Below are 12520 nucleotides of genomic sequence, written 5' to 3' on the forward strand. Positions count from 1 at the left end.
TGCGTAAAGAGCAACTCGTCCGCGTTGCGGCGGCGCGTAGAGCACGCGCTGGCAGCGCCGGCGACGGCAGATCCGCCGATGAACCAGCCGTTTCGTCGGCGCTGCTTGCGTTGACGTCACCGCAACTCCGCCAATGGTGGCGAGGCTGGGTCCAACCACTTTTTCTCTCTCGAGGGGAGAACGGCAGTGACTGCACCTTCACAAACGGCTGCTATTATCGTAATAACTAATAGCAGTTTCGATCAAATGACCCTAATGAGAAACATAAACGTTTCTATAACAGTAATAATGAAATAATTAAGGTTGAATTTTCAGTGAAAGGTGTAAAATTGGTGTTTGTTGCCGGACTTCCTCAAAAAAACACCCCCAGTGGTTGAAAGTCGGGAAGCTCCCTGGGACCTCAGCTGATATTGGAGCGATGGGCGCGCAAGCTGTGGATTACCGGCTCGGATACGAGATGGGGACGGAGTGCTCGTGAGCGGGCGATCGAAGGCGTACCGTCTTCCTTTGTCTGACTGTCCAACGATCGGAACCCTCCCCGGAAACGTACTGGGAGCTTCCTCAATCCCCAAGTACCAGGATTTCAAGCTGAGTGTGAAGCGAGTGTTGTGCGTCGAGTGCCAAGCTTTCGCTGTGCGAGGCTCTCCCGCGTCGTCTGCTGTCAGGTGGAAAATTTTCGGTTGTTCGCAACCGACACATAAAAGCGACGTCTGCTGCCGCCCTTTGCCGTGCTTCTCACTCATCAGGCCCTTGTTGAAATGCTCAGTTATCTGACGCATAAGCTCCGGACACCAGAACTGAATGGGAGTAACTCATTTCACACGAAGGTAAGCCCGCCCTTCTCATTTTTGTTCCCTCGACGTCGGGCTGGGAGCCGGCGCCGGTGCTAGGCCTAACCATCCTTAAGAGTCATGGCTGACAGGTAGACTTTCTGACCGGATTAACCTACCTAGATTATTCGGGTCGGCTTAATTTACCTTGCACTCTGTGCAGCGATGCTTCTGAAGTAATTGTAATTAGTAATGATCTGTCTGCGCTGATGTGTGTTGCATTAGGTTTGGGTTGGTCGTGGGGTGTCCTCCTCGGTTAACCGGTATTTTCATGTCTGTGACGTTGGAGCTATCGGTTACCGAATTTGTTTTTTCTTCTCATACCTGGTTTAAAAGCTTTCGAGCCTCATCGGCGGGGTCACCGAGACATCGCGTAATTTTTTTTACAGGTTGGCCGTGGTGTGTGCGCAAAGAGACCGCGGCAATCCGCCCTTTGTGTTAAGAATCGCCGACGTTGCCGGCTAGCTCAATAGTCAACGTTGGATTTCGGCGCTTCTCTGAGCCGAGTAAACGCTCTAGGTGAACGGATAAAGTATTTCTGCACATACCAAAAATATGTATCGGGGAGTTGGTCTCGTGTCCGACTGTGGCCGAATTTTCGACGGAGGCGATATTTGGAGGCCCGGACACTTGGATTTAAAAGAGCGTTAAAACACCACAGGTGGCTGAAATTTCCGGAGCCCTCCACTGCGGCGTCTCTCATAATTGCAATCGTGTTTTGGGAACGCTATGTCCCTACTGTTCGGAAATACTTCTGGCTGATCGCCGGTCTTTGAAATATTTGCAGCGTGTGCCAACGCCAAACAACGCTCGTTGGCCGGGTTGCCGCCGTAGCAACTTTCCGTGTCTTTGGGGCACGTCTACTCGCCGAAAATCCTCGCCTCCCTGTTCGAAATATTCGTGTAGTCCAGGTCGCTGTGTACGTAACTCGTTCTCGGCATTGTTTTTTCCCTAACAACAATTCCGGACTGTCTCTGACGGGCTTTTTTCTCAATCCCACTTTTTGGCGTCTGGGTACGTAATTCTGCGCTACAGCTAGCTTAGCGTACGACAGACTCGCACGCGCTCGGTGAGGTTGCGCAGAAAGAACGACATTTCTAGACGGCTGACCGTTGTGTCGTCGTTTTTACTGCACTCGTTACGCGAGCACTGGCTCCGTATTTTTGTTAGCGCTTCATTTCCGCGCGTGTTATTCTTCTCGTTCGCGTGCGCTGCCTTGCTTTTGTGCATGCTTGTATGAGCGTGGTGCGGCTACAAATTGACCGGCGTCGTAGCACTGGGGCGCAGTCTGTAGGCGGCCGTCGGCGGGTTCGCTCCGACTGCTCTTGTCCTCTCGTCTCGTGCCTTCACCGTTCGTGGTCCTTGTCGGCGAGGCCGCGGTGGACTTGGCGTCGTCGGTGATGTGATGCGGCGGGACTTCACTGTTTCCGCGCTGTGCCCTCGATTTGTCGACTCCTAGCAGCCACCCCTCCGCCGTACCGGCCCGTTTTCGATCCCGCACCTTCCAACATGGTATGGCCTTTCCGACATACTGTGTGACTTCGCTTCTACGGTGGTTACGGGGCTCGACTGCTAACCCGCAGGTCGCGGGACCGAATCCCGCTTCGGCGGCCGCTTTCGCGTGGTGCGAGAAAGTGATTGAGGCCAGTCTACGTAGATTTAGTTGCACGTTAAAGAGCCCCAGGGTATCGAAACTTCTGGAGCCCTCCACTACGGCACCTCTCATAATCATATCGTAGTCTGGCGACGGTAAAACCGCATCAGTTATTATTATTATTATTATTATTATTATTATTATTATTATTATTATTATTATTATTATTATTATTGAATCTCTTTCCGTCGATGACTCTTGCGTTTTTGTTGAAGCGCCTCTGCTATGTTCTTGCCTATCGTCGGGTACAGGTTGTTTCTTCTGGCAACACTCATCGCACTCTTAGATTTTCCTACGGGATATGTATGCATGCTCATCACACGCAGACAATAAGAGTGTGTTCATCGGATGTTTGTTCTTAGGTAACTTACACGAGTTCATTTTTTTTATCCCTCCATTTGCGCCAGTGATTGAAAATGTCATGACTGATCGCGGTCGTACCGCAGTCGATTTTGCACTACCCCGTTTAGAACATGAAAGAGAAAGCATTCAGGGATCGCTTGCACTTGTCTTTCACATTTATTGGAAAATTTGGGAGGTGAGCAGCTTGCTTTCGTTTGTTCAGCCGTTCGGAAGGTGAAAACAAAGTGAAACTTAATCCCGCGTAGGATGGGGATAACATTACTCTCCTCGTTGCTCTTCCTCCTTTTTTTTTTATTTTTCGTCCCGCTGAAGAGAAGGTCATCGCATCATGCCAGGGGACGGCGTTATCTCTTCGAAACGGACCGTGCCCCATCTTTCAACGCCGGCTCTTGCGTGCGTTCATTGTGTGCTGTTTCGAAATCGGGCCAATCGTACTCGGTACCAACTGGGGCGCCTGTGATACAGTGTAAGCTGTTTTAGAGTATGATGATTCCCCCAGTTTCAGCGGTGGTGTTCGGCTGCTCACCCAAATATCGCGATCCCGGCCGCGGTGGTCGCTTTTCACTGGAGGCGGAAAGCTCGAGGCCCGTGTGCTCAGATTTAATTGCATGCTAAACGGTCTCATCTAATCAATTTCCGGAGCCCTCTACTACGACAATAACCATATCGTGGTTTCGGGACGCTAAGCTACTTGGCTTCGTGTCACAGATGATGGAGGGACACGCAGTGGTTATATTGGTGTGGAACTCAGCGAAGAAGCTTCTACAACAAACAGTTTTACTAACCTTATTTTCAAAATTTTTGTAGATGTATTTACATTAGCATTCATTCGGAACTTGGAAAATTGCTTCACGCTTAGGCAGTGGAATGTCAACATGCAGTACATGGTCCTCCTGCTTGGCCTGCTTTCTATTACATCCCCTAAAGTGATTAGATAATGCTTCGGTGGTTTAGCTATCGCAGTTGCACATCAACGCACATATAGAGCCAATACTGATCAATGTGGAAATCGATACAGATTTACGTACACTAAAACAGGGCGTACAATAAAACTCATATCAGTTCGATTGCCAGCGACGCGTTTCGAAAGACAGCTGACCGCGAAAACGCGAGTGTAATTTGGCTCGAGGGCGAACTTAACTGAGCGGGTCATACCGAAACAGATTTTAAATTAATCGCAAGCCTCACTCTGTTCCCGCTCGCCAAGTCGCGTTTTGGGCTGTGGTTCACTGCTTGATGGGCGGCGGCTACGTCTTATTTGTAATGAAGTTATTTTGCTTGACACGTGGAAACCACAAAACCATTCACGCAGCAGCGGGGGATCGCGAAATAATTTTGCCACCTGGAATTCTCGAACGTGCGCCTGGATTACTACTGTTCTCGGATATCACCCCGATTGAAATACGGTCGTCGTTGAACTTGGTAGCGCTTCATCTGAGCGTCTAGGACGGGCGGGTTGCTACACCATCGTTGGAAGGCAGTATTCAGAACCGCGAGCTCGGTTGAAATGAGTGCAATGGGTAGTGCCGAGCCCACTATACGGCCAAGTATGCCACACAAGGTGTTCGGCAGCTTTTTGTGATGTTGGTTACACGAATTAATGTTGTAGTAGGCGTTTGAGTATCATCGGTGCTTGCCTCGAGGCGGGATTTGCCTGTCGAATCGTTTCTGCAGCTTGCGTTTTCCTCAGCAAGCAAGCAGCGTTTCTCTGCTGTAGCTGGGAAACCCGGAAGCAGCTGTCGTTCCGGTCGAGATAATCGGCGGACGTTGTTTGATCGGGCCGACACGTAACCCGTGTAGGGGCGAGCTGTCTGATGTGCCTGATCGTAATTGTGGGTGTGTGTTCGTAAATTTCGCGCGTGTGATAGTTAGGCAGCGACGTTTATCCACGTTGTGAAAGGATCGATAACAAAGAACGAGAAGTCCCCAAGGCGAGATAGTTACACCCGCTGTATCGAAGATTTGAAAAAAAAATAAATAGAAAAAAAAATCTTCGTGGTTGTATGCGCAAAAACTGCAGGGCTATTTTTCGGCAGCCACGCTTGTGTGGAAAGTGGGGAGGGGATGGGGACTATGGGATAACTTTCACCATATCGGGTGAACGAACATATAAAATTAAGTGCTCTACTGTTTCTGCATGTCACAGTGGTTAACTGGCACGTAAGAGGACTCTTTGCTGAGCGCGACGTGGTAAAACGCTGCAGTGAAATGAAGGCGCGAATTAAGCCACGTACGCCGGCGCAGGCCTTCTGATTACTGCAACGTGTTGTCAAAACCTGTGCATTCCGTCCCCTGGTTTATTGGCGGTACGGAGTTGCCGCAGTAATTGAAACTGTATTGTCTCCCCATTGACGTCCTGATGCACGAGATGAGCGGGTCCGCATTGATAGGTGCGCAATGCGAGGACACTCGTCGGAATTTTCCGGGAGGCTTTCCGCCAGTTTATTTCGGATACATTAGGTAATGCAACACTCAACCTTCGTCATGACACAGAGCCGTTCGACACTTGCTGGCGGACCCGAATAACGTCTCTATATTCCCTTCAATGAAACATCGACGTATGCGTACAAGGTAGTTTTAGAGCGCTTGTACTGTGTCGTCCTATTCATGTGCTCCGTTTTGTTCGCGCAGTTTTTTTTTTTTAAACAGTGTGCCATATGCATTTGCCTTTCGTGATACACCCGTACCGACTATCTCGGCCTACCGTAGTTTCAGGGCTTGCAAAGCTTGCACCGCAGCAACGATATATCACGCAAGTCGTTGAACTTTCACGAACTAATCGTGCTCCACTATCGCACCTAATGGGCCTTCAGGAGACTAGCCTGGTCATGCTCAGCGGTGATGACGTCACGTGCGGCAAGATTCGTAGGTGTCACTGGCTGGCGCCATTTGCAAATTATTACGAATTTACCTGGCCCCGCGATTTCCTACTGACAACTCCGGAGGCCACTGACCCCCATTTCGGCGATCTCCGCTGTGTTCGGGTCCATTTACGCTGCGCTAACACGCGTGCGAGGGTCGGGTTTTATCCTAGCGAGCCGACTTGTGCGCAAGAATGACTGTCTTGACGCGATTGGGCTCGCTTGCGATGTCTTTGCGGTTCGGCATATCGAAGGGGCATGCTTCAGCGGGCACGGGCTTCATTTTTCCTTCCCCGCTCCCGGAACGTAGGCTATCAGCTGCGAGGCCGCAGCGGACTTTCGAGATCAGACGAGCCGGGTTGCATCGCTCGCCGCCTTTTCAAACGAGCTTGTAGCGCGTGGCTCATTCTCGCCGCTTTGACAGCAACGACACGTCGTTAGGGTGATAGGTTTCCCACGATTGAATACAATTCAAAGGGGTATGACGCCATTATTTGAAGGCGAGTTTACTGTGCCATATAAATATGCATACAAAAAGGGCGCTGTTCAAGCTTCAAATTAGGCCAGGACGGGAGTATTGCGAACCAAGACATATCGGGCCAAATACGAAGGGGTAGACAAGGTATGCAGTGCATGTGGAGATGAGGAGGAGGAAACGGCCGAACATTTGATAATGTTCTGTAAAGGGCTTCACCCTATAGCTCAGGATGATGGCGTAGAGTTTTTCAAAGTACTGGGGTTTAGAGACAGGGAGGGCAAAATAGACTTTAAGTGGGCAGAATTAACTAAAAGAAGGTTATCTGATTGGTGGCTAAAGCCTAGGCACGAGTTAAAATTAAACCCTTCTCTGCAAAGTACCAGTCCTCAACTTCACCATTTAAAGGGAAAAAAAAAAGATAAATCTAGTGGTTAGTTAACTAAGTAGTACGGCTAGGTGGCGTTAGCCGCCGCCCGATCTAAAGGGTAGAGCCACATCCATCCATCCATCTCTTTTCCCGTGGCGCACTTACCGACATCGTCACTATCTCGACGTCAGGCTACAGTACTATCACTCTGGCCACTTCACGCACCAGTTAGGAGGGCGTCAGGTAGTGGCCATTTGTTCATCCCCAGCAAACCCATAGCGTGAAACGGCCGTTGAAATGTCTCATCTTGCGTGAGCACGTGAAACAGGGTTGTGACGTCCGGGCACAGTAGTCACCTAAACTAGCTGTTAAAAACGCAACTTTATTAATGTGGACTCGCCCTAAGCAGTACACTGCCACTGTTCTTGAGAGCTTGGCCTCTCATTTGACGCAATCAAACTGCGAATTTTCGGCACGTACTCTTTTAAAAAACCACAGAAAATACGAATAACGGGTACGTTTTCTTTCCTGTGCGTGACCGGCATTTTCGGTGTAATCAGCGATGCCAGCATTCTTTTCTCGTGCCGTCATGAGGAAGTAAGCTCGCGATTGGTTCATGAAGGAGGGAATCAGTTGTCAACCAAAACTTTCTTACGATGCAGATGTATTCTCTGAATACTTTCACCCAATAATTTCCATAACTGACGGCGGCAGTGCAACATTAGGCCGTGTACATTCCATAGAAAGGGGTGTGTCCATCTCGAGCAGGTGTGGCACCGAATTTCTTTTATGTACAACGAATGGAATAGCCTGCTTGAAACCGTGTACTCAGATTTGGGTGCACGTTAATGAACCCCAGGTGGTCTAAATTTCCGGAGCCCTCCACTACGGCGTCTCTCATAATCATATAGTGGTTTTGGGACGTTAAACCCCACATATCAATCAATCCTGCTTGAAAGCAGAGCTATAGGAACTGCGGCTATGAAAAACAAACAAAAAGGCTATTCTGGAACAAGATGCGCACATGGCACCGGCTGCACGAAAATGAACTGGCGTGCAACGCTCGGCACACAGGGGTGGAATGGAGTCGCTCTGGCTGAGCTGATGGCTTATTTTATGTAATCTTTATTACGTTTGCGAGTTCGATAGCGGCCGTTGAAGAAACACCCCCGTTCCAATTCCTTATTTTGTCACTCCTTCGGATTGTGTTGATGACGCATAAAACCCTGGTAGCGGCGCAAAGAAGCTGCAAGAGTAGATTTGCGCAAGTACATTGCCATTAAAGTGGTCATCATGTCGAGGTCATGACAGCTTGTGCTCGCCTGTACGGTCGCTCTCTTGCCATTGCGTGGTTGTTCAGAATCATTATCTTGGCACCGCAAGTGTGACCAATCACACGGAGTGACCGCCCACAGATAACGCCCCTATCGGGGAAGGCGACGTGGATATGAGATATTGAGCCGCCACGGACTTGGAAGGGTCGGTTCGGCCTCGACGTTAGGCGCATCCGGCAGAGGAAGCGCCGTTTGTACACCGCGGAATCGGCCACGACGAGGGGGCGTAGCGTGTTCTTCTGGCTTGGATATTGGACACCTTCCGGATAGCTTGTGCTCGCCTGTCAGGCCCGAGTGTTCCGACGTAGGGTTCCTCGCGGTCGTGCCAACGAGGGACAGCTGCGGGAAGCGCTACGCTAGTCGTATACTGTTGTACTGCACTAGACAGGCATGCGGGCTAAGCGCAATGGCGAGATTTTTTAAATCTAACGTTACCGTTGTTAACGTACGCACAACATGGGGCCCTCTTCGAACTGGATTTAGCGTTGGTTTTGACATTCACTTCTTTCGTAGCAAACGACTTTGTCTGTTTCGCTCGCCTTCAGGTAGCTTCTACGAGCCATTATTATTATTGCGGATAACGTAGCGTGCTTTCTCATTTCTAGCGTTAGGGTTAATACACAATCGGGGTAAACAAATTGATATTGATTTACCTTTATTAATACTAAAAAGAAGTAGTAACGTTGCCACGCACAAAGTCAGTTGTATATCTTCATTTGTTTTAACGCATTAACCCTCCTCTTGGCGACGCCAGCGTCACAACTTCGCTTCGTGAACGCTATCCCACCGTACTAAAACGTGCTCTCCGCAACGAACGTTTACAGTGCAGAGACGCTATTCATTGAACCCATTATCACACTTACGGTAAACTATGCTTCTTTGATACTGTACCGTCTGCGGCTGTGTGTCGCATTTACAAAGTACGTTTGTCTCACGCTTTCCTCTGCTGCTGTGCGCACAGGAGCCATTCGCACGGGACTCTGGTGGCCAGTCTTGACGCAGTACACCTTCAATGAAAGCAGAGCTGAAATATGCGGTCGTCACACCAGAAGTCAGCCTTGGAATCGCGGCAGTTTTCACCCTTATTTGCCTCGGTCTCTGTTCGTACTATATCGACATAGTGTTTGCTTTGTGGCTTTCTTTCTGGGCAAGTCGCTCGCCGCTTATCCTCACTCTACCCGACAAAATACTCGCATTAAAGGGACACCCAGGGCAAACTTTAAAACGAGGTCATGGCTGGAACGCCCAGCCTTCTACCGAGACTCCCTCGCTCTTCGATTGAATGAGTAATGAATATGTCCGGCCTTCATGCCGCATATGTCGTTACAGCAACTGGCAGTGTTACTTCAGAATGAACATACGACGTGCAAAGGTATCAGAAATACTGGTAGCGTCTGGGGCTGCTTTCAGCGAGGCCAAACGTGTGCGATGCCCCGTGTAACCTCTGGCAATTCTACAAGCATAGCTTTCTACGAAGTTGCGCAGGGCATTGACATAGCTTTATGGAATGTGGCACAGGCATGACTTCTTTTCGGAGACAAGCTTGCATTCTCTGGCACACAACTCTTTTTTCACTAGGCACTGCTGCGCGCAAGGGAGAAGCTCAGTAAGCGCTCATATATATATATATATATATATATATATATATATATATATATATATATATATATATATATATATATATATATATATATATATATATATTTGACTCGAAAACTTATTTTCTCAAAGTACACCTTCGGATATAAACTGCTGATATAGGCTCAGTATCGATTCTGGTGACTTCACGAATCAGTATGCCTCGTTGTGACAACGTCAGGTCGCTAAACATTCAAAATTACCGCTTTCGCGTCACACGCACACAAAGGAAAAGAAACGCCAGGCTTGCGCGGAAGGCGCATCACAGTCACAGCGAGAAGCGCGGCCTTTCCGAGCCTTTTCAAAACACTAATTGGGTAACTACTGCAAGCACACTTGTTTGATACCCACTAGGTCATTATTAATAAATATATTTGGGTAGTAGGCTGGGGTTCGCTATGCTATTTTTCGTGATTTTTCTGAGGAGCATGGTATCCGCTAAACACTTCAAATGAATTTTGTGCCAATTGTCCATGCAGTGATGATGAGGAATTATGGCTGAAGTGGGTATGCGCCACAGGTAATATAGGGGAACAAGAACAAACTTTTGTGATGGTTTGAAGCATTGGACGGCCCACTCGTCGCGCTATTCGCATTGTGCGACGAGTGGTTGTTCTTTCGCTGTTGTAAAACTCTTTATAAGTCGTATTAACGCAATCGCTTCCGCGACATCAAGCCTACTTAAGGCAAGTTTGACAACAAGTCACACGCGCCCGTGTAGCTCAGTAGTAGAATACTGGGCTGGCACCCAGCGGACCAGGTTTGGAGCCCCACTGTGCCATTGGTACTTGGTCATGCCTGCTTAAGGCAGGTCACAAGCGCCGGCGTAACTCAGTGGTAGAATATTGGGCTGGCACCCAGCGAAACCGGGTTCAAGCCCCACTGTTACATTGGTGCAAGGTTTTTTTTTCTAATTTGGTTACCGACACCGGCGGCCGACAACTTCGCGTGACCCGAAAAGTCACTTTATAACAGGTTTCGCTGTAAAAAGTTCAAAATAATGGCTTGTGTCACCAACAACGCAACGCAGCGGAGTTGCCGCGGGAACGACACATCTTGCGCGAGCTGAGAAGCCACATACCGGGGTCTGGTTGTGGCTTGACGGTACAAGCGAAACTAGCTTTTAAAAGCATACCGTAGTTGCTTCGTTAGAACGCACTCACGCATACTAGGGCATTTTCTAGGCTCCTTAGTGCTTACATGGCGAAAAGCAAAATCGTATTAGAAAATAACACCACAGTGGAGCTAGTTGGTATTCGTGTTCATTCTAAAGCTGAGACGGAGCGTGCAAACACGGACGCAAGAAGGAAGTCGGGACACCACAAACGCCTGCCATAACAATTGACGAAGATGAAATTCTTGAAAAGTGTGCCGAAGCTTGATACACTCGCAGTTTAGTGCCGGCATAGGAACGAAGAAACGCGTCTGATGATCGAAGCATCCATTAGAAAAATCGCAGCAAACCCACGCAGTGAATGATGAGTGGGGCGAGGCGTCCGACTGCGCGTACTTCCATTCGTTCGCTCTTGGTTCCGTCCGTCTCTGCGTCCGTCTGTGCATTCGTCCGTCTGCTTGTTTGTCTGACCATCCTTGCGTCCGTCCATCTATTTATCTAGTGAACACTCAAAATACCGCTATCTCGCATCTTTTCATCGCGATCGTAGTCGCACTATCGTCTCCTTTTCCTGTGGCACATACCCGTCTATCCGCTGCGGCACATACCCGTACTCTCGGGTATGTGCTACCGGTGGTTACGCACGGCAGTGGGGGATGCACAAGCCACGCCAATTAGGAGCTTTGCCCCTAATAACGGTAGCAGATAGGTAAGCCAACCGCCGATTAAATTGCGTAAAGATGTCTTATCGTTCACGTAGTCTGCCGCGTACTAGATAAGTTCGCGCATTGCATGCGAGCGTGAATATTCGAGCCTTCTTTCTTTATGGGCAGTAACAGCGCACATACTCACGGGACGGGACGCAAAAAAGCGCTGACTCTAAAATGAAGAATTGAATTATACGAGATATCTTAACACATAAGATAAACATACAGAACATGCGCAGAGGAGCCAGCGAGGGGCCATGTCGACGTCATCAACAATTTTACGCTGCGGGTAACTGCGCAGGCGCGACATGGCCCCTCGCTGGCCCTTCTGCGCATGTTCTGTATGTTTATCTTATGTGTTCAGATATCTTGTATAATTCAATTCTTCAGTTGAGAGTCAGCGCTTGCTTGTGTCCCGTCCCGTGAGTTCGTGCACTGTTACTGCCCATAATGCATCACCAACTAGCCCAACTATCCGACTTCCTTCTTTCTTTTCTGCCGTTGTGCAGAAGGCGTTTGTGGTGTCCCTTCTCGTGTCCGTGTCCATCAATCTGAAGGAGAAACGGTTCCGCTATAATATAAAAAGTGTGTATACAGATATTTGGTCCCATAGCGTAAGCGGCCAGTTATGGGTCCAATACAGCAAAAGGTTACAAGAATTAGCAGTCGATACACACGTGCGCACACACGCGCGCGAAACGCCTGGCCTGAGCGGAAGGCGGAGCACAGTCGCGGCGAAAGCTAGAAGAGCCGCCTTTCAGAGCCTTTCCTAAACTCAACGGGTAGCTGCTGCAAGAACACTTGCTTGATGCCCACTACGGAATTACTAATAAAAAATTTCGTGTGGTAGGCTGGCATTCGCTATGCTGTTTTTCGTCATTCTTCTGAGGAGAGTGGTGTCCGCTAAACGCTAGCAAGAAATTTTGTGCCAATTGTTCATGCACTAGCTGATGAGGTATTATTCATGAAGTGGTTAAGTGCCACAGTTAATAGCTGAACAAAAACTAGCTTTTTGGTGAGAGCATTCGACGACCCGCTCGCTACGCTATTTGCATTGTGCGACGACTGCTGGTTCTTTTGCTGTTTTTAAACGCTTTATAAGACGTATTAACGCAGTTGCTTCCCCGACATCAAGCCTGCTTATGGCAAGTTTACCATTAGGTCCCAAGCACTG

At 48.9% G+C, this 12520-nt stretch overlaps 1 protein-coding gene across 3 annotated transcripts in view; it reads left to right on the plus strand.

The window, feature by feature from the left end:
• The first annotated feature begins 206 nt into the window (after positions 1-206).
• Positions 207-12520, plus strand: part of Reph (Regulator of eph expression) — a 194153-nt gene continuing 181839 nt past the window's right edge. The window contains exon 1 of one of the 3 annotated variants that reach the window (XM_037418334.2): positions 207-827. In XM_037418334.2, the coding sequence (XP_037274231.2) occupies positions 759-827 (69 nt within the window). In that variant the 5' untranslated portion in view covers positions 207-758. Of the gene's footprint in view, positions 828-2147; positions 2343-12520 lie in introns of those variants that run through there. The other 2 variants (XM_037418335.2, XM_075867628.1) reach the window with 2 other exon arrangements.

This window comes from Rhipicephalus microplus, chromosome 6 (assembly GCF_043290135.1).
Source record: "Rhipicephalus microplus isolate Deutch F79 chromosome 6, USDA_Rmic, whole genome shotgun sequence".
NCBI classification, from domain to species: Eukaryota; Metazoa; Arthropoda; class Arachnida; order Ixodida; family Ixodidae; genus Rhipicephalus; species Rhipicephalus microplus.